Below are 27,359 nucleotides of genomic sequence, written 5' to 3'. Positions count from 1 at the left end.
ATGTGATACACAACATTTATCACCATTTTCAGTCAACATTTAGCTTGGCATAGGCTTCAGACAAATAAATTAATTTTCCTATTTCTTTAATATGAAATTATTTCATTTTCACTTGCACTTATCCATAGAACAAAAATAATTCTTTTATAGATGTAGAAGTTATTGCTGCAGTAAACAGCTTACTACTTTGTGTTTTAAAATTATTTATTCTGTTCTTTCTACACAAATATTTTTCCTGTATTAACCCCTTGAGGGCTCATTTATAACATGTTTGATTTAAAAAATGTCAATTTTCCATGCTTATTTTTGTGATCAGATATTTTTTGTATAATTGGCATGAAATTTTCTTTTTAATTATTTAAGACAAACCCTTTTTTAATTTATTAGAGTGAAATCTACCTATATATGAAGTTTTGTATTTGGTGTTTCTCGCTAAAGTTCACTATACTGAAATCATTAGATATTTTAGAGTTTCTACAAAATATTACATAATGTATAAGTTATGCACAGATGTACATTAAACAACACATTTTATTTTTATCCAGTGCTTTTTCTGATCTGGAAATAAAGCTAATGAGCCGAAATTTGGTCGCACAAAAAATCATTTGTGCCTAAAGAGTAGTGCTACCATCTGTTAGCCAGAAAGGTGGCAAAACAAGTAAAATACTGATGCAATGCATAAAAATAATGTAGATATAAAATTTCTGTGCCAGAGCTGCACTCAAGTTCGGCCATTATGGCAAATGCAAGAGCCGAGCTAGGACTAGTACCCAAGTTTGGCTCAAGATAAGCCAGAAAGGGGTTAAAAAACATGATTTCATAATAATTAACTAATTATTGTTGAACTCTGTCAATTGAGCATCAATGTTCTTTAAATAAACTTCTATTGCATTTCCCCTATTTCTTTGAATCACAATTTAATATTGAAAAAAAAAACCCAGCTTCAATGACCTTTTATGACGTTTTGAACATTACAAGACTAAATGCCACTTATTGGTTCCAAAAATCAATTAGAGAGAAGAAGAAAATCTCCATCTTGTTCCAAGAATCAGTGGAAAATTCCTTTATTCTATTTCTTTGCAAATCAATTCTAACAATGTTTTACCTATATTTAAAAAAATAAAATCGTATATTCCACATGAACAAACATGTGACGTCCAAAACCATAAATAAATATTTTATATAGCCCCTTTTTGTACATAATTTGTTTGTCAATAATGATTCTGTATATTGTATATATTTGGTGTTAACTAATGTATGACCACTAGTAAGAATTAATTGACCCTTCAGAATTTTTTTTTTGGTAATCACTTTTTTTTCTCGAGCTAATAAAAGTTTTGTTGCTGTTTGTTTGTTGGAATCATTAGAAATCTCTTTTTAAAGCAATTTAATTTGTATGTTTTATACATTCATATATATTTATACTTTTTTTCCAATGATTGATGCAAAATTTTTGGAGGGATTGTACATTAAAAAAAATCCACATAGACAGCTCCAACTTGTCCTACTTTTTGTCTTTTTTTTCCTACCTCTTTACCAAATCCTATCAAAAACATTTATGTTAATTGATTTTAATTGAGGAAGGAATCATCAATATATTTTACCATATAATATCAACGTAGTAGATTGTAATTAATGATTCTGCCAAAGCAGAAATTGTATCGTTATTTAGAGGGTGTATATGGACCATGTGATTTATTAATTTTTTTCTTTTGCTTAGTTTGAGGGTTCAACAAGTAGAGTAGCCATTAAAAACTTCTGTTTGGATGGAAAAAATAATTTTATATTCACTACTTCATGATTTCTTGGACAGTAACATTCATAATTCAAAATTATGGTGCACATTTTGGGTATAGGCAAAACAACAGTTTGAATAACAAAGCAGTTGGATACATAGGCCTATTCTAGGTTTGGTGATTTTGATGCTACCCAATAGCATTCAATTGTCAAATTACGCTATGATTTTTACTTATGTTGCTTAGACGTTGTCTAAGGGGGTATCCCACCCCATCCTACTTTTTTTCTAATTTTTCAAGTGGGAGCCCTGGGTGTATTTTTGACTCATTTTAAAGTTTTTTTTGTCTTTTTTTAGCCTGTTTGGTTTGGATGTGATATCATGTGGGGAATTGGAAAATTGGGTATTCAAGATATTCACTTGTAAGTGATTTGACTTTTTTACTGAAATTTTTTCTTCGTGCGTATTGAATTAATTTAGATTTTAAAATGGATAATTAAAGCAACCAGTTATCTAAAATACATGCATTATTCAAACTACAGTATGTATTAGAGAAACACAGTTGTACTTTGAGTAGCAAGATGAACCATAACAGGTGAGCCTAGTGAGGTGTCCAACACTAGGCTCTTACCCATTAATAGTAATGGATAATAAACCTTAAAACACATTATTTATTATTTTGTATTACAGTGTAGCAAATATTTTTGGAGTGCATGAGATTATAAATACATAAACTTAGAATTCGGCACTGTTTCAGCTTTGTCTGTGACCTTAACCAAGATTTGCAAGTAGGCACATTTTAATTCAAAATTTGTGTTGTCATTAACCTCTTATCTTACAAGCGAATTGGCAAGAAATTCAGATGCTCTCTATTTGATGAATCATCAATAAATATAGTAACCTTGTGTCCTAACCGCAAGTTAGAAAAAGGGAAGAAAAACCACAAATAAAAGAGTAAGACAGTATAATATAGATAAGGTGATAAGAATGTAGCTACAAAGTTGGATATCTTTTCACCCTCACCCTACCTGTTCTTTTTCACTCTTATAAGAAAGGTACATCATATGTGAGGGGAAAAAATCATTCAACATACAAAAACCAAAAAGGAAAAAAATTGTAAGGTTGTAACAAAGCTTCGGGATGATCATTAGAGAGGAAAGAAAACAGTAAACTTGTTTGAATTTATTTCACTGGCGTTTGGATGCAATATTACGTCCTTTGATTGTAAAGTAAGTCATTTATAAACAGCTGGAAAAATGCTTAAGACCTTCCAGTTGTTAGTGGAAAGATCCTGATGAGATCATAAATCCATAGAATTGAGCAGTAAAATGAAAATTGAAAATTTTGATTGATCTGTTGGCTAAATCATTGTGAAAACAATATTCTGTGCAAAAAACGTTCAAAATTTCTGTAGAAAAGCCAATGTGATATTTTCAATGGTTGTAATCCTGTTCATTCACTAATACCAGAATGAAATGTTTTAATTAGATGATTATGATGCTGATAAAACATAAATTTTCTATAAATTAATTTCCTGATAGAGCATATAAGAAAAATTTGCTTATAGCAAGGAGTCTGTTATAACAATTTTTCCAGGGGTTTCGATTTCTTATTATACTTGACTTACTGTATCTATTTATTGCATTTTTTCAGACATGATTTCAAATTGCTGTTTGGAACAGAAAGCCACAAATTTTCTAAAGCTGACAGATTAGTTTATGGTGATAGTGCTATGAACCATGCCATGGTATTAACTGCAGTATCATTAAACGTAAGTTTTCAATTTTATTTTTTTTTAATATTTTAATTGTATATAAATTTAATGCCTGGTAAATATATAATCATGAATTCTCAGTAATTTACAAATAACACTAATACAAAGGCCACAATGTGTAATGAAATTGCTGAAAAAAAGACAAATATAACAGTGGAATGCATAAAAGTTTAGATTGTTATTAATTTATTTTTCTAATATTTAAAACAACCTTCATGCTTCTGGCACACCAACTTCATACAAAACATTGCCCGATTCAAACTTGGCTATAGCTTTATACAGAAACTTACAGCACTTTGGAATATGTTGTAAGGGAAGCTGTCTTTTCTCATTTAGTGAAGAAAGATTTTTATTCTATGAGTAATTGGACATTTTATCATTGTCTATTATGTATAATTTTATGACAACTTCTCATTTGATGTCTGTCAATTATGCATTTAGCATACCAATGTTCAACTATGCAGGTCTAAATTCTTATCTAGAGCATGAATGTTTTATCCAATGTGCTCTGAATTATAGAAGTCCTAAATAATAAAGTCAAAGGACAGCTTTGAAAATATCTTTTCTACTGTAACTTCAAAAACAGAGGCAGATTTAACGGTGGTGCCCTGGGTTCCAACTTCTGTAGGGTCCTTCAAAACACCAACTTGACAATTATTTCTAATTTAAGAGGCTCAATATTTTCTTCTGTGCCCAGGGCCTCACCCAACTGGAATCCACTTCTGTTTAGTGTTTCTTTTTTTGTGATATAGCTACATTTTTAATATCTTAAATATTATATAAAATTGTGCCTTTGTATGTGGAATTGATGGTAACCAGGGTTGTAAAAAACCCGGGTTTTTTTGGGCAAAATGGGGAAAATTGAATTTTCTTTTTCCACAACTACAAAATATCTAATTTAAACATGTGTACATCTTACATTATGCCTAAATATATATTTTTAGTGCATGTTGAACTATGTATTTTGATTAAGTGCTGTAGTGGTGGGTTTGTAAGATAAGGAGTGAGAGATGGGAAGAGTTCAGGGTACATGGGTTCAAATCCACCCACCTCCGAATAGCTACACTTGCCGCTGTGGTGGTCGAGTGGTTATAGTGCCGGACTCGTGATGCGAGGATCCGGGTTCGAACCCCACAGTGGTGGTCGGCTGAAGTTGGTTTTCTGTGGTTCCCAACTTCAAGGCGCAAATGCGAGCCGATCTCCCCGTAAAAAGTCTCGCCACAGAGAGCAACAGTCCTACAACGATAAATCGTTCAATCATAACAATTCACTCATAGTTAGAAAAACTGGGGGCAGATGACAGCACTACACATAACAAGCATTACACAGAAACAAACTTTACGTCAGGTTGCACTACACGTACACGCACATTCCCGCATTCGTTGGGGGGTTTCGCGGGGGGGAGGGTGCATGTGTGGTGTAGCAGTAGTAGGTAGGGCCTCCAAAAAATGGCTCGGGGATCCATGATGTTCTTAAGTCAGCCACCTCGTTGGGCAATTTACCTGTTGTGGCGTGGTATTTGTATTTGTATTTGTATTCTAATAAAATTGGGAATAATAAAATAAGAGAATAATTGTTCACTTACAGCCCAGGCGGGATTTTTGGGTAAAATGGGAGGAAAATTGAATTTTCTTTTTCCACAACTTCAAAATACACTCATTGCCATAAAAATTTGTGCACCAAGAAATAATTGTGGGATCAAAACGAAAGTTGGCCTGAAGGTACATGTCAGGCAGATATGCAAATGATTAGAAATGCAGCGTGATTGCGCATTGCGTAATGCCACTAGAGGGCGTTGAACTTTGTTCTCCTTGGAGTATAAAACAGGTAAGCAGAGCTTGCTGGAGTGTATTTAATCGTTTGCAAAGGAAATGCTGAGGTAGACATGCCGTTACGCCGCCGTCGAAGACCATATGAGCAGTTGTCAGAGTTCGATAGGGGAAGAATCATCGGGATGATGGAAGCTGGGTGGTCAGCTCGGCGAGTAGTTCGTCAACTAGGCCGTTCTGATTTTACTGTGAGGAGGTGTTGGGACCAGTGGACAGAAGAGACGTCATTTACACGGCGACCAGGTTCAGGACGCCCTCGACAGACCAGTTGTCGAGAAGACCGTCACATCATCCGAAACGCACGCATAGAGCCAACTGCCTCATTGGCCGCTATCCAGACACAGGCAGCAGCTTCACTACGGGCCCCTGGGTCTTCCCGAACCATCGCAAGGCGCCTGGCTGAAGGACATCTGGTATCGCTGCGCCCATTACGTGTGCTGCCAATGACACCCACCCACCAGCGCCTCCGTTTGGAGTGGTGTTGAGCACGACGGGATTGGACTGCAACGGAATGGAACCAGGTCGTCTTCAGCGACGAATCGAGATTCAACTGGAGCAGTGATGACAATCGTGTTCGTGTGTGGAGTCCCCGTGGTGAACGCTTCAATCCTGCCTTCGCTTTACAGCGACACACCGCTCCCACAGCTGGTGTCATGGTATGGGGTGCCATTGCTTACGATACACGGTCACCCCTAATATTGATCCATGGCACAATGACAGCCCAGCGGTACGTCCATAACATCCTTCAGCCACATGTGTTGCCACTCATGGCAGGGCTCCCAGGAGCCATTTTTCAACAAGACAATGCTAGGCCACACACAGCAAGCATGTCACAAGACTGCCTCCGCCACATTACCACCCTTCCCTGGCCTGCTCTATCCCCAGATTTGCATCACCAATCGAGCATATCTGGGATCATTTGGGACGGCAAGTTGGACACCCTACGAGGTTGGTCGAACTAGAGGCGCATTTACAGCAACTGTGGAACGAGATGTCTCAGGACATCATACGGAACTTGTATGCCTCAATGCTCGCTCGTATCGCATCGTGCATTTGCGCTAGAGGGGGGTCCAACAGAGTACTAAAACTTCTGTTCATCTGTACTTTTTTCTGCAATAAATGATCCTTTTTCTTGGATTTCCTAATCACTTACTTATATCAACGTAGTACTTATATGTGTAAAATTTCGTTTCATTTTGACGACTTCTTCTGGGTGCGCAAATTTTTATGGCAATGAGTGTATGTAACTTAAACATGTATGTACAACAGGGTGGGTTGGAAAAAAAATGAAGTTTCATTTTCAAATTGCTATAGTGCGGAAAAGTTGCCTCTTTTAATAAAAAGAAAAATGACGTAAAAAAATTTAAAATCAGTTGATATCTTCCGGTCGCGCATAGTACTTGAAGATTATGAAAATTGACAAAATTGAGCATTTTTCTTAATTTTTTAATATTACTTAAAATTTGACGATCGACAAGCAAAAGTTTGTTATGCTTATTTTATGGTTCAATAAAGTAAAATAAATTAAAACATCATTGATATTTCAATGTTTATCAGTCGCGCAATGTGTTCGAAAAACTGGAATTGACCAAATTTTTGCAAGCTTCATTGTGCAGAAGTTTGACTTGAAACGTCCACTTGGAAAAGAAACAATAGAAGAAACTGTAAATCAGTAAATCCTAGTCAATTTTGGTAACTATAATGTAAAGTACATACACTCTCCTACTTTGGATGGTTGATTGGATAGAGTGTAGGTGGAACTCAATGTGCAGCCACCTCTTCATGGTTAATTCTGGGTCATTTTGTTCTGACAAAGCATGCAAATAGCTGTACAACGAAACTTGCAAAAATTTGGTCAATTCCAGTTTTTCGAACACATTGTGCAACCGATAAACATTGAAATATCAATGATGATTTAATTTATTTTACTTTATTGAACCATAAAATAAGCATAAGAAACTTTTGCACATCAATCATCAAATTTTGAGTAATATTAGAAGAATTTAAGAAAAATGTTAAATTTTGTCAATTTTCATAAACTTCAAGTACGATGCATGACCGAAAGATGTCAATCGATTTTAAATTTTTTTACGTCATTTTTCTTTTTATTAAAGGAGGCTACTTTTCTGCACTATAGCGATTTGCAAATAAAATATTTTTTTTTCAATCCACCCTAATGCACATCCTTTATGTGTAAGCCTACATCTTATATTATTATGTCTAAATATACATTTTTGGTGAATGTTAAACTATGTATTTGATCAATAAAATTGACCATGATTATAAGTAAGGGAATAATTGTTCACACACAAAAAACACACACTTCTGTGTAATTATATCTGAACCTTGAGTTGTATGCAGAACTGCAGCAAGAAAATTGTGTGTGGTAAAATAAATGAATTTGGAGATAATGAAAATTCTGAGAAATCAGAATGGCGCCTGAATTTTTTTTTCTCCAAATTTTTCAGACCCCGCAAAAAATGTAACCAAAAGTGTCCTGATTAGTCAAAAATAAAACCTTTCAGCTATGTAACCAGAACCAGGTTTTTTTTTTTATAATTGAACCCAAACTTTCAGGAGCTAAAGTCTCATGCTTCTCTTTTTCTTAAATTCCTCACTGTTAAAGAATATCTCTACTTCATTAAATTAAATTCTGAAATATTTTTAAAGGAGCAGTGATAATTAAAATATGATCTGGCTAAGAGGAGATAAGTCATTCACAAGTCTGATGTACCTGTATAAAACTTATAAAAAAGTATTGCAAAAACATGTAAATATTTTTTGAATGAAAATTCAGTTTACATATAGTCCTCCGACCACGAGATAAATTTTCGCTGCATCATGTCACGTCACGTCGGATGATTTTATTCAAATTTTGTTTTTGGTAAAACGATTGCACATCGAGAAAAGTTCATCAGTGACCGAGCTTTCACAATTGGCATGTCATTCTAGGATAAAATAGAATCGTTTGACATGACATGACGTGCCGTAGCCAAATCTCATCTCGTGGTAGGAGGACTATACATTGGTTTACTTCTTCACAGATGCTTCAATTTATTTATACAAGGATTTGTGTGTGTGTGTGTGTGTGTGTGTGAAAAATTATTGTGTATTATAAATAAATTTCTGTAGGTATGCTTATCACATATTATCAGGTATATTTTTTAAACTAAGGTCCATGGTTACAATTTTCTGTTTGCGATTTCTTGTAAAATATTTTAATATGTGGATCTCATACCTAAATGCTTACATAAAAAAGGTAGAAGAATTATAAAAAAGGCTGTTTGTGATTCCAAGAAATTATTTATTATCACATTTTTGTTCCTAAAAAATCATTAAAAATTATTTCAAATTATACATATTCTAAACACTGCACTATGCAGCAATTTTTGGAATATATAAACTAAGCTCAAACTGAAATTTTAACCTGAAAGTAACACATTTTCTTCGAAAACAAACAATATTCCCTACAAAAAACCCATTTTCCCCAAAAAAACCCGGGGGGGGGGGGGGGAATGGGTATCTACCCGGGGAGCAAATTTGACAACCCTGGTGGTAATGTCTGATTTTTCCTGTCAAAAATCAATTTACATTTTCAAAACTTGTTAATATATCAAGGAAATAATATATATACAAAGGGTAAAACTGACATTCTGCATTCTGCTATACAAAAGGGGGTGATAGACAAGCCCAAGTGGATCGTGATAAACCCCACCAACCCTGTCCTATCTCAAAGTGTTTTTGAATTATGATGGATAATCGATTATGGGGAAAAAATGCATCAAGTCTGAAAAAACTGAATTTGTGATGTTTCTGGATGACCTATACACAAACTAAGCACAAATTTTGAAAGAGCAGAAAAAAATGCTATGATGTGACACCAATTTCATTTTGAAATATCTGGTTTTAATGGCGAGCTACAAAAGCGCTGAAAGATTGACAAAGTTCAAAATTGAAGTAGATATTCAACAAAAATTCAGAATTGGCAGTTACAGATTTTGGCAACAATTTGATTTTGCATGAAAAATCCTATAAGGTGACCCTACCTCTATCTACAGGATATCCATATTTAATGGCGAGCCAGAAGCGCTAAAAGATCGGTGAAATGAAAAATCTAATTGTCGCCAAAACCTACTAAAATTACTTCATCGAATGCAGATTTCAGTGATGTATTGCAAACAAATAACTAAGTTTCTCCTCAGTTAGATGACCAATTTGATTTATTGTAGGGTTTTTCAAAAACTGGTGGAATGGACAAGTTTTTGGCATATTTGACCGATTGTAGCTAAAAGGGTGTTTGCGGAATTGGCAATTAAAAATTGGTGACAATTCGATTTTGAACTTTCCCAATCTTTCAGCACCTGTAACTCACCATTAACTTTTTACCGGCCGAATAAGATTTTAATCAATTTTATTTTATTTTTTCTGTTATTTTTTTTCCTGATTCTTTAGTTTAGGGATATAAACAATAAAATTCATGAAACAAACTAACTTTTATGTTTTCTGGACTTGCCCATGTCCATAGAAACAACATTAAAATTAAAAAAAAATAATTCTTCCTTAAAAAAAGCTGATTTAAAAAATTTAAATTTATGGCATAAGTGCTGAAATGAATGAAATTTTTGTTTTGTAAAATAAGTTTGGAATCTCATGCATTCAAAGAAAAAAATCAAGTGCTTTCATATTATGTAGGAAAAATATTTTTTTTGCAGTTAATGAAACTGATGTTCCTAATTGGGGACATTGGTAGTTAAGAGGTTAAATCTAGATATTTCAATGAAATTTGTGTAACTTTATAGGATTTTTTTCTAGGCTTTCCAAATATACAAATACAAATACAACGCCACAACAGGCAAATTGCCCAACGAGGTGGCTGACTTAAGAACATCATGGATCCCGAGCCATTTTTTGGAGCCCCTACCTACTACTGCTACACCACACATGCACCCCGCCCACACCCCCCCCCCGCGGAACCCCCAACGAATCGGTACATGCGGGAATGTGCGTGTACGTGTAATGAAACCTGACGTGAAGTTTTTTTTTGTTTCTCTGTAATGCTTGTTATGTGTAGTGCTGCCATCTGCCACCAGTTTTTCTAACTATGAGTGAAGTGTTATGATTGAATGATTTATCGTTGTAGGACTGTTGCTCTCTGTGGCGAGACTTTTTAACGGGGAGATCGGCTTGCATTTGCGCCTTGAAGTTGGAAACCACAGAAAACCAACTTCAGCCGACCACCACTGTGGGGTTCGAACCCGGATCCTCGCATCGCGAGTCCGTCACTATAACCACTCGACCACCACAGCGGCATATGTGTTTAGTTTGTATGTAGATCTCCCAGAAACTTCACAAATCCGGGTTTTTCAGACTCCACACATTTTTTTTCCATAATCGATTATCCACCATAGCTCAAACGGTTCGAGATAGGACAGGGTTGGTAGGTTGTTTCATGATTCATTTAGGCTTGTCTATTACCCTCTTTCGTTTGGCAGAATAGGTTGGATTCACCTATATGATATACATAACTGATTCAAAGAAAGCAAGAATCTTAATATGTGTAATGAAATAAGACTAAATGTTATGCAAACAGATGAGGAGTACAAAAGAGCATTCATCCAAGAATTAATCAATAGGATACTTTGAGTTTCATTGAAAAAAATTGCTTGGGTAAAAGTGAAAATCTCTCAAAATGAGAATTTCTGAAGTTTTGTCTCATTTTCCTGTGCTGAATCAGAGATATAGACTGTCCTATAAGATGCTGAGCAGATGTGTAATTTAAACATGAATTACCAGTTTTTACTGTTCTCAGCTTAACACTGTTTTTTTGTTGGCCAAATTAAAGGTTACAGAAAAATGGACTAGCTGTTGAAAAAAAGTAAAAGTTATATAAAAGTTGATTTTCAACTTCAATAGAAAATTTTTATACAAATCATCATCATCAATGACCATTTTCAATTCACTGCTGGATGAAGGTCTCTAAATTTTTCCATTCTGCTCTGTCTGATGCTTTAGCCATCCAGTTGACTCTTGCAACTTTCCTGATCTTGTCAATCCATCTTGCGTGGGGATGCCTTCTCGGATGTTTAACACCACAGGGGTACCACTCTAGAATACTTGTGGTCCATCTGTTGTCCTGTCTTCTTGCAATTTGTCCAGCCCATTTCCATTTCAAACGTTTGATTCTTTCCATGATATCATATACCTTTGTGTGGTTCCTTATCCAAGTGATTCGTTTTCTGTCTCTCCTTGTGATGCCTAGCATACATCTTTTCATGCTCCTTTGTGTTGTCTGTAGTCTTTGTATCATCTTGCTTGTGAGTGTCCATGTTTCAGCTCCATACGTCAGTGCTGGTAACACACACTGGTTAAAAAATTTTCTTTTCAGGCATAATGGCATGTGACTCTTCAGAATTACAGTTTTTGCCAAAAGTGCTCCATCCAATCCTGATCCTTCTGTTTATTTCATTAATGATTCCGTTGTCCATTGTAATTTCTTGTCCTAGGTATACATAGCTTTCTACTTCTGAGCAAGATTGTCCTCTTTAACGCAAAGAGGTTGAACAGAACTTTAGTCTTTTGCAGATTCATTTTCAAGCCCACCTGAATACTTGCCTTTGCTAATTCTTGTATCATTTCTTCTAGTTCGTCTGGATTACTGCTGATAATAACAATGTTGTCTGCAAAACACAAATGGTTGAGAAATTCCCCACTTATTTTAATTCCTTTTTTATCCCAATCCAGTTTTCTGATTACTTCTTCTAAAACAGCGGTAAAGAGTTTTGGTGAGATAGTATCACCCTGTCTGACTCCTTTCCGAGTTTAATCTTTGCTTTTCCTTTATCCAAATGAATCGTCGCAGTTGCTTTGTCATATATTTTCTTGATATTGATGTAAGTCTTTTCTAACCCAATTACATCCAGAGCTTTAACAACAGCGAAGACAGAGTCAACCGCTTTCTCAAAATCAATGAAGGCCATACACAATGGTAATTCGTATTCCTTGTGTCTATAACTTCCCTGATTGTTTGAATGTGATCCATTGTACTAATTTCATGCAGAGGGGGTTAAGGCACTAACTTCTCGGTAAGTATAAAAAGACAGAAATGTTGAATCCGGCATTTGAAATTTGTAATAAACTGTAGATCCCGGTTTAATTAGCCCTCACGTGCAGAAAATGATCGTAGCGCAACAAAAAAGATCAATGATCTAAAGAAATGTTTTGTGACCAAAAAGGGTTTAATGCATTTTCATCCTCTCTATAAATTTGCTTTTTTGGTTCATATTACAATGTGTCAATAAAGAAAGAGGTTGGACATATATTAAACAATCTCATCATTCTGCTCTCTGTGCTAAGGCACACTTGCCAACTCACCGATTATTCTGCTTCCATATGTAGATGGGTTAAAAAAACACTTATGGTCTTTTTATTTTAATTATAGAAGCCTTGAATGTAAAAAAAATGAAACAAATCCATGTTACTGGACAAAATTTTCAATGCAAATTATTCTGCATTTCTTTTTCCTCTGTGGGGGGGGGGGGCAAAAAACTTTTGGTCAACAAGTAAATTTTTTATACCAGTAAAATTAACATGAAATTTCTTCAATGATAGGAGAAAGATGAACCAACAAAATGGCGTGTTGAAAACTCTTGGGGTGATGACCGTGGTGATAAAGGTAAGTTTCATTTTTGCAAATTTCAAATAGTGCAAAATATTGTCTTTGTTTTTCAGTATTGTTTAAAAATAATATGATATATATAGATGAATCCTATTTTACCATAGGTGATAGGGATATTGAATTATTTCCTCATTATAACCAAAATGTTGTGAGGTAATGTATGAAAGTGGATTTGTGTCACTCAATAAAATACCAGGACAAGAATAAAATGTCCATGATACAGGCCTATCCAATTCCAAGCTATGATTGGGTTCCAAAGATGCTGTGCTATAGCAGATCAAATACCCAGAGTTTTGGAAAAGGATACATAAAAATTTCATTCATGTATCCCACAGGACACATTCTTTCCTAGTTCCAAAAATAAAAGGTACAGAGGAAAAACCTCTTACTTTTTCCCTCTCATTTCACTGTCTATCATGATCATGTGACCTTGAAAAGTAGTTTTACTGCTTTGAAGTACAAATGAAGCATTTTACTATTTTACTGTATTGTATTGATGTAACTTGCGGTTGTTGAAGAATAAGATGAGATATCTAGTCGTGTATATCCCTGAATCGGGCCTCCATACCAAATTTTGGCGAGTTCTCCCCCCCCCCCCCCACACTGCAGATTCCATAGGACTATTCAATTAATATGTCAGCAGATTTCTAGCTATTTTAAACCTCCCAGCAAGTTTGTCAACTCTGATTGCAATGTGTGTTAGGGGGTAGACACGTATGTAGGTAGGGGCTATGCTCTTCACGACCAAAAATTTATTTTTTTGATGCAAAAAAATATTTAAAAAAAATTTAAATGGAAGGAAAGTACCTTGATACCTTTATATGTTTCTATAATTAATTTGTTTTAGTTTTGATGCTATTTGAAGGCTAAGAACTCAAAATTTCTTTTTAAGAAATTCATTGTGATCCACTCTCTAAGGTATATATGTTAAATCTATGGCCCAGTGGACCAAATGTGGTCCTCAGGTTATCTGATATGGCCCACTACCTCAAACCTAATTTTGTAAAAATGAACTAAGCTGCAGATTTACAGATCGCTTAATGTTTTGTGAAAAAAGTTTCATTCTGCGAGTAAAAGAGCAAGTCCGCCAAAATATAAATGTTAATTTGGAAACTTCACTTAATAACAAGTGTTAAATTGCCAATGTCGCCAAATGACGAGTGATAAATTGCCAATGTTGCTAAATGAAGATTGTTGAATCTTCCAAAATTTTCTCCCATTTTGCAGCTATTTCCTTCTGAGTATAGCAAAATTCCAGCAGGAATGGGAGCACGAGCCCATAAAATTGAATTTTTTTTTTTTTTTAAATATTTATCCATCATCAGTTTCTCACTTCCCATTTAAAACTTAAATTGCAGTACCTTCTGAACACACAACACTCCCTAATCTGGGCCTTTGTGATGTTCGTTTTTTTTTCCTTCTTACTGGGCCTGCTCCAAGGGTTTGTGACGTCACACAAGGGATCTGACTGTCCTTTCACTTCGCTCTGTTCGGAAGGAAAAATGCCAAGTACACAAACATAGAACATTCGAATCATAATTTTTAACACCTTGTAAAACCCTGTCAAAAAAAGAAAAATAAACCGAAGCAAATATTTAATATTTGCTAATTTCCACCTTTGTCAAGATGTTCATTTAACTTTTAGAATTTTTTCAATTTTTTTAAATTGTGCAATAAATCATTAATTTGAGGTTCAGTTTCGAACCACTTAAACCAATTTTCAAAATTTAATCCTACTAATGACTGACCAATCAAATCTGTAATTCAAAGATTCATATAAATGCCACATTCAAAATAAATTTTTAACAAAACAAAGGGAAATGAATTTTAACACAAAAATACAAGCATAAAAAAAATTATTTATAAAAATAACATAAAAACAGATGCTGCACAATCTTCTGAGTGACAACATTGCCCTGAGAACAGTCAAAAAAGAAATTTAGTATTCAATAAATGATTTTTGGTCAACCAGGATTATCACTATTAATGAATATTTTTAGAATATGGTCATTAAATAGCAAATACCACATATGAGTGAACATTTCATGAATTGTCAAGGACGGATAATTTTCTGTCATTAGTTGAATCAGTAGATTTGTTTGTTCAGAAAAATTCAAAAATGCATTTTCATAATTTTTACCAATAAGCTTTTGAAACAATTGGAAAGATGTTACCACAACATGTATTAGTAATTTCTGAGGGCCATTTAAGTTGGCCTCTGTCAGTCAACAATAAATATTTTAAGACTTCATCAGGGCATCACAACACTCAAGAGTTTTTTCTTTAATTAAAACATATATGCACTGCTCACATTTTAAACTATATGAGACACTCTGAAAGCTTTGTAACCAGCAATAAAAATTAGAACAGACATTGTATCTTCTGAAATTTCAACATCATAAGTGTTAAAAACATTGTAAAAACATTTTGGTATGTCTCAGCTTTTTGTTAGTTATAAGTTTGTAGTTATTAAGTTCTGAACAATTGAGGTCTTCCAATTTAAAATCTCCCTTTTTCTCAGAGTGCAAACTAATTGTGCTCAGAATCCCCAATTTTTTTTTGCCCTCCATTACCTGCAAACAAGAAACATTGTAATTCCCTTCCTCTCATCTGGCGATATTGCCCAAAACGTGGTTCAAGACTGATGGTCTGAAATTTCCCCAGCAATATATATGAACAACCCAATGTGTTAAAAACATATTTGACAACTTCAATTAAACTTTTAGTTGTCAACTGGAGTGCAAAAAATGTCTCTTGATAGCATGTCACCTATTCCAGGAATACCCAGCTTTTTCTTCTCTGGAGCTTTCAAAGCAGAAAATTCATACCACCTTTTCAACCATGAATTAAATGCTATCAAGGTAGTTACATTGTAATCGTTTACTATTGTTATCTCTTTGCGGGGCCTCCTGATGATCATACTTACTGCTCTGAAAAATCTCGCCATTGTGCAACTTAAAATGTAGTTGATCTCACTATGAGGACAGAATATTAAGCTTATGATCGGAAACATGTAACGACGATTAATGGTGATGATGTTCCTTTAATCCATCTGCAATTGTTGTTTTGCATTGGCACCGACGATCATCAGCATAGGACATTCCCATCATGAACTTTGGTTGAGAACTTCTTCCTACGACGATCTACAATAATATTTATGAGGTACCTCATCGGATTTTTTTTATACACATTTTCATTAATTTAATGCAGAGCCAATGATATAAAGATATGATAATATGATTTAAATAGATATAAATCATATATATATGTAAGCATTTTCTTTTTGTGAATCTCAAGACTTATAAAATGAATTTTTGTAAGTCTTGTTAACCACACTGAGTTTCCGGATAGAAGTAATTCTTGATTTTTCTTTTTTTTTGTCTTGCCATTTTTACCTCTTCCCCCTTTTCAGGTATTCTCCACTCTGGTGACAAATCCATTTTTATTTAGCATCACCATTTAACAGATTTCACCACAGAAAGTTTTGGAGCTGTTTTTACAATTAAGCATTTCTCTTTTTCATAAATATTTTTCAAGTCCTTTAGTTTTGCATGCAGAATTTGCTCACCATCAAGACAAGAAAATATAAAGGTTTGGTCCAAATTTTTTAGATTCAGCCAATTGTTTCTAATAGCTTTTATCAAGTGAACACTGTCAAACAGAAAAAAAAACCAATTTTTTATCTGGATAGAAAGGGTTGGGAATAAATGATTTTGTTTCCCCACCTCACATTATTTTAAACATATTTCTATTGACTGAGTTATTATCAGATATCAATGATAAAACAGTAAATCCACATTTATTCAGTATAGATAGAACATGGTTTGTATAGATATGCAACAGATCTGTAGTGTGCTTGAAAACAGGAAATAATGCAACTATGTCTTTATATTTAGATAGCTATGAATTTATCATAAACGTTTGAATGGTTGTTGCAGCAGAATTGGTGTGTTCAGAAATTCCACAAGACTTACGGCTTTGTAAGAAATCAATGGATTTCTATAAATCTCATCAAGCATTACATTGACAACTTTTTCATGTCCATACAAACTATCAGCTTTGTTTTTTAAATAGGTCAAAGAGCCTTCATTGGCATATGTAGGGCTACATAAATGAGTTAACTTCCTTAAATAAGATAGATGTGGTAATGTTAACACTTTGCTGTTTCGAATTAAGATATATGCAGAAGGACAGCTACAATAAATTTTGGATGCCCACAAAATTAAATTAGAAGAATATCTAACTTTTTCTTACATAAAAGTGCACGTTGTTTGATAAATTCCAACTTGATATGCATGTCTTTGTCATTACACTGGTCTAAATTTACAATACCATTTAAATATTCAAGCAAAAATCACAACTTTTGCTCAAATGTTACATTTTTCTCATAAGAATTCAAAATAATTAGTATGTTTTTGAATTTAATCTATCTATCACACATGATTCATTCCCAACAACCAATGGAACAAACTTATATTCACGGGTACTTCAACTTTGAGATTGTTATATATTTTAAAACTCGGACATTGTGAAGTGAGATCTTCGAACATCCGTATGATGTTATTTATACACCACAGTTCAAATTCCTGCTCCTCTCTTTCTCTGGCTCATTCAGTTTGCTCACTTGGATCCTTTCGTTGGGGAGGCAGAGGCTTTGAAAAATAACTCTGCACAATTTCAAGCTTCATAGGATATGCTTTTGACGTGAGCGTAACTTTTTTTTCATGGAACTACCAGCTCTGTTTCATCGCTACACTTCACTCTGTCCTCATGAACAATGAATCCTTCTTCAAAATACTTTGTGCATAAAACTGCTGTTTGGCTGGGGGGAAAATCAGCTTGCTTCAGTAATCTTGTCCATAACAGTCTTGCCCTTCAGTGATCTTGTTTGATTCTCCCGAGGGGGAGAATCTTCAGATTTCTGGATTCCAAAAGTTGGCATGTCTGGATTTCAAAACCATACTCATTTACTCCTTGTTAACAGGGGTGGCTCAAGGATCAACCTCTGCATGGGGCAGGCACTACTCTATAAGTGGCAGCAAATCTGGGGTGGAAAAAGAAAATAATTTTCAAAAAGTGTGAACAAAAAATTACCTTTGAAGTTCCAACAATTTACAACGTAATGATTCTGTAATATAATTTTAACTGAATAAGATTTTGGGTATATATCAATATGTTGAGAGTGGTGAAAATCTGCAGCATATCCAGGACTTTTTAAGGTGCGGCTTGACACCTGCTCTCTTCCCAGTTTGCTATTTCTTTGAAAATAAATAAATAATGTCATGGCAATGAGCAGACCTGTAACATAAATATACACCCAGTTACATATCCACACATTGCAATTTGGAAGATAGGTGGCACCAACTACTACTGTACACAAAAGTATAAAAATATCAAAAATTAAGATTTTTTTCTATTGAATAAATTACTGATTTAAAGAGGAAAAAAAATTGAAAACTTATAGAAATTTTCCACCCATTTTCAAACTGCCGCTGTTCTAGATGGCAAATATTGTCATGAGCAAAGAGAAATCATAAATAGACTATTTAGAAGACACCAACGAATAAGGCAAATACACAAAAAATAATAAAAGTTCTAATGCATTTCAACACCAATGGGTGCCGTCTTCAGAGGAAAAATTTAACCACTAGTTTCGCTGACCGAGTTTCCCATTTGGGTTGAATACCAAATCTTCACGCTCGGTTGCTCAGCAGAAGAAGTACGTCTGTTCACTTCAAACGTCGTGGTCAGAATGAAGCTGTGAGCCTGCGTGAGATACTAATGCAGCGTCCTGATTGGACATTTGCGGAATAGTGCTATCCAATTGGTCCATTCGAATTTTCTTGTAATTCCCGCTCGAAATGAATTTAAGCCATGGTGTTGCGATCGGGGGTGTAGATTTATTATTGTTCACTAGTATATTTTTGAAGGCCCGAATATATGTGCCTTCGTAGAAATCTAGATCAACTGTGGACTTGACTTTGTGAAAAACTCTCGCTTCTTGAAACTTGAATTTGTGGCCTTCTTGCCAACAGTGAGTGGCGATGGTCGATTTTTCACATTCCTGATTCTTAACACAGCGAGCGTGTTCATTTAATCTTGCTTTTATGGATCTCCTTGTCTGTCCTATATAACCAAGAGAGCAATCACCACATGGAATGTAATAAATGCCCCATTGTTTATTCTGCGGTATAGCATCTTTAGATTAAACTTTTTAAGAATCGGTTTGATCTTCAGTGAGAGTATTGGATCGTAGGGTATGACTACACTTAATCTAACAACCATAGATGTGCCCACTAAAAACTTTAGTTTCATGGCCCCTAAAGATGCTATACCGCAGAATAAACAATGGGGCATTTATTACATTCCATGTGGTGATTGCTCTCTTGGTTATATAGGACAGACAAGGAGACCCATAAAAGCAAGATTAAATGAACACGCTCGCTGTGTTAAGAATGTAAATACAAATTCAAATTTCAAGAAGCGAGAGTTTTTCACAAAGTCAAGTCCACAGTTGATCTAGATTTCTACGAAGGCACATATATTCGGGCCTTCAAAAATATACTAGTGAACGATAATAAATCTACACCCCCGATCGCAACACCATGGCTTAAATTCATTTCGAGCGGGAATTACAAGAAAATTCGAATGGACCAATTGGATAGCACTATTCCGCAAATGTCCAATCAGGACGCTGCATTAGTATCTCACGCAGGCTCACAGCTTCATTCTGACCACGACGTTTGAAGTGAACAGACATACTTTTTCCGCTGAGCAACCGAGCGTCAAGATTTGGTATTCAACCCAAATGGGAAGCTCGGTCAGCGAAACTAGTGGTTAAATTTTTCCTCTGAAGACGGCACCCATTGGTGTTGAAATGCATTAGGACTTTTATTATTTTTTATGTATTTGCCTTATTCGTTGGTGTCTTCTAAATATTCTTGGGCAAAATGGATCAACTCTTCTATAAATAGACTGGTGTGAAAAAGTTTGTCTAGAAAATATGGCTGCTTTTTTTTTTTTTATAAATTTTTTTGGGTTTTTTTTCTTTTCATTTTTTTTTATCAATCCCAAATATTGTTGCTTTAATTCATTACTTTTTCTTGTAACAATAATTTTTTTGCTCCAATTTATACATTTTTGCTCTAAATCATATATTTTGGTGCTCTGAAAATTGCTCCAAAATGGACTACATCCCTTCCCACCCCTGCAATATCTACTCATCACAATTCTCTATTACTGTTCAAATTTGTGTTCTCAAACAGTTGCTTGTTACTTGCTCATATAGTCATGGCATACCTCTTCCTTTTCAGCAGCTGTGTTCAATAAATTCCTACACATTATACTTTTAATTCTGAAAGTTCAAATCTTGGAATCATCAGACTAGAAATTTAAAAAAAGGGACATTAAAAAGAAAATCCGCATTCGGACCATTCTTTCATTTTCAGTCTTGTGGTGCAATTTTTTTTTCAGAGTGGGGGTCATCCCCCTGACTCCTTAAAAACTCCTCACTCTGTTTTGAAAATTTTGTTTGAACCCTGATTAACTTTTCAAAGTTTTTTCTACTTCCTAAATATGTTTCTTTTTTTGAATGTGTGCGTGATATTTTCTCACCAGAGAACTTGCTGTGATTTTGTCATGAGGTTGGGATGTTGTTTTTGATGAATAAAATGATTTTTGAATTGTTTTTAGTCTGGGTATATTGGCTTAGATTTTTTTTTTTAGATTTAACTTGTCCTTAAGATGTAACTTGCACTCATGTTAAATTTAAACTAGGGCACTTAAATATGCGACAACACAAAAAACTATAATGTCCCAAGTTAGGGTTTCCATGCCTAAATTGGGACAAATACTATTTTATTTTTTTAGGTGCAAAATGTACACAAAATTTTCATGTTATCTGTACAAAGAGCTTAAACACACTTCAGAATGTGGGGTTTTGTTTTCAATTTTAAAGTTTCACAGTACTTACGTTTTTTCAGTGCTAAGTTCCAAATTGTTCCAAGTATGGATACTTCACTGTATGTATTTTGTGATTGTTTACTGATTTCTATACTTAAAAAAAATATTTTCTTCAAAAATATATATATTTAAACATTGGTTTCATTTTCTGTGATTTTCGTGTGATAGTGGGTCCCAAACTTTTACCACTCACAGCTTCTCTCCTTGCCCTATTCAAGGTTCATCTACGGCTCCACAGAATAGTTTACTACCGTGTTCCCCCGAAAATACCAATTGATTTTTGCTTCAAAAAATGTGTCGGGGCTTATTTTTGGGGTAACAACATTAGGAGCATCCTGAAAAATCATGCATTCTTCATTTTTCAGTAGAATTTTAATTTTGGTACCTTTTTAAAGACATTTTTTAATGACGATTACACAAAAATTAACAAAAAATTGCAACTTCATAAAGCATTTCTTTTGGATGTCATTTAATGTAAACAGGAAGTTCGGTGTAGATTTTTCAGAGTCGAACAAGGCTATAGAGTCCATGCAGAGTCCATTTTTCAGAGTCCATGCAGAGTCCATTTTTCAGAGTCCATGCCCGCTACAATACTCGTTGCTTCATTTGATCCTCAGTGTCGAACTGTACCTGTTTACTTCTTATGGATGGGATTACGCTATACAAGTTTGATTGAAAGATGTTTTTTTCAAAACTTGAAGAAAAAAAAAAAAAACAACCATTAAGTCTATTGGTTACATTTGTGAATGTAACTAATACGCTTATTGGTTACTTTTTTCAAGTTTTATCAAAGAGCTTTTACAACTTTATAGTGTAATCCCAGCATATGGCAATGGCATTTATTGGGAGCCACAATATGTCAACGGCTGAGACATATTCCAGATGAGGATTAACTGTAAAAGTTTTAGAAAGATTCTTTTATAAAACTTGAAAAACAACCAATAAGAATATTCAGTTACATTTGCTCGAATACAACCAATATGCTAATTGGTTGCATTTTTCAAGTTTTATAAAAAAACTTTTCTAAGACATTTATAGTGTAACATTGGTTATATGTTGTTTTTTTTATTTATCATCAAAAACGCTGCGAGTAGTAATTTTCTTCATTTTCATTGATAAAAACCAGTCTCAAATTTATCTGTTTACGTAGGCATTCATCTCTCATCTAAGGAGACCTGCTTGAGTGTTAACAAAAATGTACATTATAACTTATTTCAAGCATAAATTTCAATGATATCATTTATATTTCTATTTGATAGTAAATAATAAAACCACTATCCTTTTATATAGTTCAATAGATCTGCATAGCTATTAAGTCTCCCGAATTTTAGCTTTATCTCTTGACCTCCCAAAAAGTTCTTAAATCTCCCGAATTTTTATAAAATCACAAAAAAATCCCTAATTGTCCCTAAAAATTCCCTACTTCATTTAAAAAGAATCCCCGCTCTGAAAACAATCCCTAAGGAATTTCTTGTGGGGAAAAAAATTGGCCCTTTTCTAGAACGTTTGATGAAAGGAAATTCATTGGGGAATAAGTATCTTTAAAATTGATTAAATATTTTTTTGCTTATCAGTATTCATGTTTTGTTATCGCACGTACGTGACTTCAATATAAGAGAAAATTTTGACCACATGCGCATCATTATAATCAATTCTTCAATCTTCAATTATTATCCAGGACTATTGGCCGCTAAGCTAAACAGAGGCAAAAGACTTTTTGCCTCTGTTTTTTTCCCTTTCGAAATGACGTCACACGTTGTAAATGGGGGAATAGTGGGAAAGTTGTTTGTCTTATATATCGTGCAGGGAAATAGCTTAGCGGCCAATAGTCCTGGATAATAATTGAAGATTGAAGAATTGATTATAATGATGCGCATGTGGTCAAAATTTTCTCTTATATTGAAGTCACGTACGTGCGATAACAAAACATGAATACTGATAAGCAAAAAAATATTTAATCAATTTTAAAGATACTTATTCCCCAATGAATTTCCTTTCATCAAACGTTCTAGAAAAGGGCCAATTTTTTTCTTTTTGTACAAGTTGTGTTACAGACATAAACATCGGTCATGGTGGAAAGACTGACATCTTCACCCATGTGAAATCAAAAAAATATCAAGCAAGTGTCACAAATGTCAGTGTTCTTCAAAAATTGACCCTTTTTCCTTCATCGTCTTATCATTTTGGGGTCGTTCGCGCAGAATGTTTGTTCACATTGTTTCTGATTGAACACAATATTTTTTTTAAATCATCATTGAAGCTTTGGCCTCCAATTTCACTTGTTTTTTGCGTAGGGATTTTATTCCCAAGGGTTTAACTTCTATGTGTGTAAAATCCCTATTTTATTTGGGAAAAGTCTCTTTTGTATTTATTAGGGAGTGGTTTTAGTATAAAATATGGGTCAGCACGAAAATCTCCATAATTTTTATTTTCAAAAGTTGGCAGCTATGTATCTGTTGCAACAACATACTAAAAGCGTCTCATTGGCGATTTTATCTAGGGCTTATTTTAGGAGAAACATGGTAGTAGCCGCAACTCGCACTTTGAGAAGTACTGTCTTGTGATATTGAGTATTGTTAGCAACTATCACTGTGTTCAAGAAGATCTAAACAGATTAATGATGATATGCTAAATGATAATGAAATAAACATGTCACCCTTTTTTTTTTGCAACTGTGAAAATCTATTTTTCTCAGTTCGGAAACCAGTGAGCTTTTATGATCTATTAGAAAGTGTTTGAATGCTTGTAAAAGTGTACAGTAGCAGCTCCTGCCAGTCTTATCTATCACCAGTATCCTCAAAAACCATCAACCTTGTATGCAGGCTTGGATCCAGTGTGATATGTTGGGAGAGGTGGCTTATTGTGTAGGCTCATTGGATTGCACTGTATTTTGAAGGACGGATCAATTCCATATTGTTTGGGAGATGCATGCCCCTCCCTTCAACTTAGATCTGCCTGTTTATATGCTAGGTATAAAGTGAAGTGCTTAGCTTTAAAAAAAATATGAACAAGCAAATTTCCAAAAGTATTGAAAATTAATAAAAACTTATTCTCCAAGGATAGGTTTCTTTAAAATAATATAAATTGTTTCAGCTTTCCTCACACAAGCAGCAAGGTGACAAAAAACATCTAAAATAGCAAAAATGTTTTTTCTTTGTGGTCTGATTGTTTTTTGCTAATCTGCATTAAAATTGGCAAATATTTTTCAAGAATTTTTTTTTGCAATTTTATGTTCATGCTTTCTCTGTCCCCTCTCCCCAAACGTAGGGTATTTTTCTTCTGGGTTTATTTTTCCTCTATCTTTTCATATTATATATAATGTATGTATATTTTTTCATTACCTTGAATTAGACAGAAGGAAGGAAGAGTGATTTCAAGAGCAGTTTTTTTTATCTGTCATTAAAAGGTCAACATAAGATGACTGCCTACTGCTAGTTGATCTGAAAAGGTGGGGGGAAATGTAAAACATGTTTGATGTGCTAAATAAAATCTTATGGCTTATCATTGCCAAAATAAGGTTTTAAGGAGGCAAGATGTCTTTGCTAATGAAAGTGTTAAACTATCTTTGACTCGATATGATTTGTTTCGTAAAATTTGAAATTCATATTAAAAAAATTTTAAATTCTTCTTTTATGAAATTTTTTACCTTTTCTTTCAGATAATAAGCATTTCTTAATATTATATTTATTTCACATATCTGAAAAAATTAATACTTTTCAGGTTATCATGTTATGACAAATGAATGGTTTCTGGAAAATGGTTTTGAAGCAGTAATTGATAAGCAGTATGTGCCAAAAGATATAATTGAGTTGGCAAAACAGGAGCCGAAAGTTCTTCCAGCCTGGGATCCTATGGGATCACTTGCTATGTGATTATATAAAACAATTCTCAAACGTGGTTGGATGAAATTTAATTGGATCACTGGAAAAACTTCAGTATTTATCTGTTCATCATTTTTTTTCAATTAATTACTTTTTAGAGAGTAAGATTTTGTTCATTTTCAGCTTTTTCCAGATGCTGGATCAGGTGTATAGTGCATTTGGATATTTAGTAAACACTGAAACGTATGGATATATAAATGTAATCTCAATAACGTGTGTTTGCAACTTTTCTTTTTTCCCCCCATAAACTTAAACAGATTCATCTCAGACAAAATTATTGACCACGATAGCGAGTATTCATTATGTGTGCAAGATTCAAAAACTCATTTGCATAATGAAGAAATTTCTGTGTTTACCAGTGGTGAGTTGTGAATAAAATTCGGAAGGGAGGCCTTACTGAAAAAAAAAATTGCTACAGTTGAGCAATATGCCTGCAAAATTTGGACATCTGTCCAGAATGCCAAATAAAATATACCAAATATTTTCTGCATGATGTACACTGAATAAGTTCTGGCTGTGTATAGCTTAGAGAGAACATTTTAGGTGAGCAATTATAGCACATGAAATTTGCTGGTTATAATTACATCTGCAGAATATAGGGGAAGTGGTATGTGCTCAATCGTGCAATGCAGACACGTAATTAGTGCAATAAATCTAACCACAAAATTTTTGAAAGTTGAAAAACAATGTTCACACAGGTTTCACAGTTATTATACAGTGGAATCCTGTTAAAACAAACTCCAAGAGACTGAAGAAATCACTTCATGATAAAGGAATTCCAGGTTTTTGCATTGTTCCTGTGAAAACTTAGCTTGGGGATTAGAAAAGTGTTCGTTAAAATGAGATTTTTGCTACAACGGTATTCGTTAAAACAGGATTTGACTGTAGTTAGAAAAAACATCTTTCCAAAAAATAACATTACAGCTGCAACTTCTATCTTTTAGATGAGGAGTGAAAAAATTTATTTGTATATTTTTTGGTGGTCTCAATATAATTGTGCATCAAATTTTATTGATGATTGATTGATTTTATTGATTAAATTATAATTAAACCCATTTTGGATATTAAATTGCTAGAAATTATATAATTAATAATAAATTGCTTGTTTAAAATTCTTCGGGGAGGTGCGTTGTTGTAGAGAACCATCCCAGTGTCCACTAAATTGCCATATGCACTGTAATGAGAAGGTTTAAGCACTCAAGATCTTTGTGAAGTTGCTTTCACTTTTTTTTTTGTTCAAAGTGTTACAATTTTGTCAGGTGTGTGTGATGGGTTAACTGAAATTAAATTATAGATTTTTATTCTGTCAATTGGTATAAAAAAATATTTAACAGGTCCGGTTAATCAACTCAATCGCAATTTTCCATCAGAAGTTTCTAATTACTTGGTTTATTTGATAAAACCAATTAAGTATTTAAAATTGTGTTCCCATGTACAAAATTTTGGCAGAAAATGGTATTTCAAAAAATAAGCAGACATCAAAAGCATCTGACCATTTAAGGTCTGTCCCACGAGAGTTTGCTAGGAGACGCTGGGCAAGATAGTTAAAGTTGAAGATAATAAAAGTCTTTGTCAGGGTCCGGGGAAGCAATAATTTTTATGGCTTTCAATACAAAGGCAGCGGAACGAGCGTCTTCCTTTGTGAATGACCAAACAAGTACAGATTACTTCACGCCGGCTGCGGTTTTTTGCGGTTTATGTCCGATATTTCACTATCAAGTAATAGAGGCAAACTCTATTACTTGCATACAAATAACACAAAGAGTAATGAGTCAGGGAAAAGTTTATAGAAGAGAATGCGTAAACACAGGTGCATCTACCCCTTTAATAGTATTGATCAGCAACGATAGTTGATAGTAAAATTTTTGTTTTCATTTCCTTTCAATTCCATTGCTAGTCTTTTCACAGATACATTCACATCTGAAAAAAATTTTGATTAGGTTTTTTATTACTGAAAAATTCAAAGAAACTATATGATGATTTTAGTTTCAATTTGATTGAAGGTTTAGAAGACAAGACAAAAATTTGATTGCCCCATGGTATATTACAATTTCAATATTCTAGAAGTATACTATATACTACTAAGATATTCTAGAAGTTCAGTGCACCATATAAGAGCACAACATCCCTCATGATTTTCTTAAAGTTTCTAATGGAAGCAGTATTACGAACGTTTGAACTAGCTTTGAAATCAGTAGAGCCTGGATGGTCAAAATGGGCAGGCAAAAAGGCACTAAAAGTGCTTGAAATAGGCACTAAAAAAAAGACATTTATAATTAATGGAAGAAAGGAAAATACAAGGTTACAACAGGTTAAATGCCCAACAAGGTGGCTGAGAAAAAGATGCCTATAACAAGTATGGATGTCATCCCTGACAACAACCTTCACGATGGTAGACGAGCATCTTACCACCATGCCACTCGGGCACATATATTACTAAAATACAGCAGCCCAATTAAAAATGCAATCAAAAAAATTATAAATGTATATATACATGATAATG

At 34.0% G+C, this 27,359-nt stretch overlaps 1 protein-coding gene across 2 annotated transcripts in view; it reads left to right on the top strand.

Annotated features, from left to right (window-relative positions):
- LOC149065559 (bleomycin hydrolase) overlaps nt 1-24,872 on the top strand; it is a 60,606-nt gene extending 35,734 nt beyond the window's left edge. For both annotated transcript variants that reach the window (XM_089254025.1, XM_089254026.1), the window contains exons 8-11: nt 2,093-2,157; nt 3,389-3,506; nt 12,947-13,010; nt 24,696-24,872. In XM_089254025.1, coding sequence (XP_089110151.1) covers nt 2,093-2,157; nt 3,389-3,506; nt 12,947-13,010; nt 24,696-24,847 — 399 coding nt within the window. In that variant the 3' untranslated portion in view covers nt 24,848-24,872. The remainder of the gene's footprint in view (nt 1-2,092; nt 2,158-3,388; nt 3,507-12,946; nt 13,011-24,695) is intronic.
- Nucleotides 24,873-27,359: the final 2,487 nt, after the last annotated feature.

Source organism: Pholcus phalangioides, unplaced genomic scaffold, assembly GCF_987345545.1.
Source record: "Pholcus phalangioides strain wild (caught in Gottingen) unplaced genomic scaffold, Ppha-v1.0 ptg000039l_1, whole genome shotgun sequence".
NCBI lineage: Eukaryota > Metazoa > Arthropoda > Arachnida > Araneae > Pholcidae > Pholcus > Pholcus phalangioides.
The sequence above is the reverse complement of the archived record's forward strand: the minus strand, read 5'-3'. Positions and strand labels throughout refer to the sequence as shown.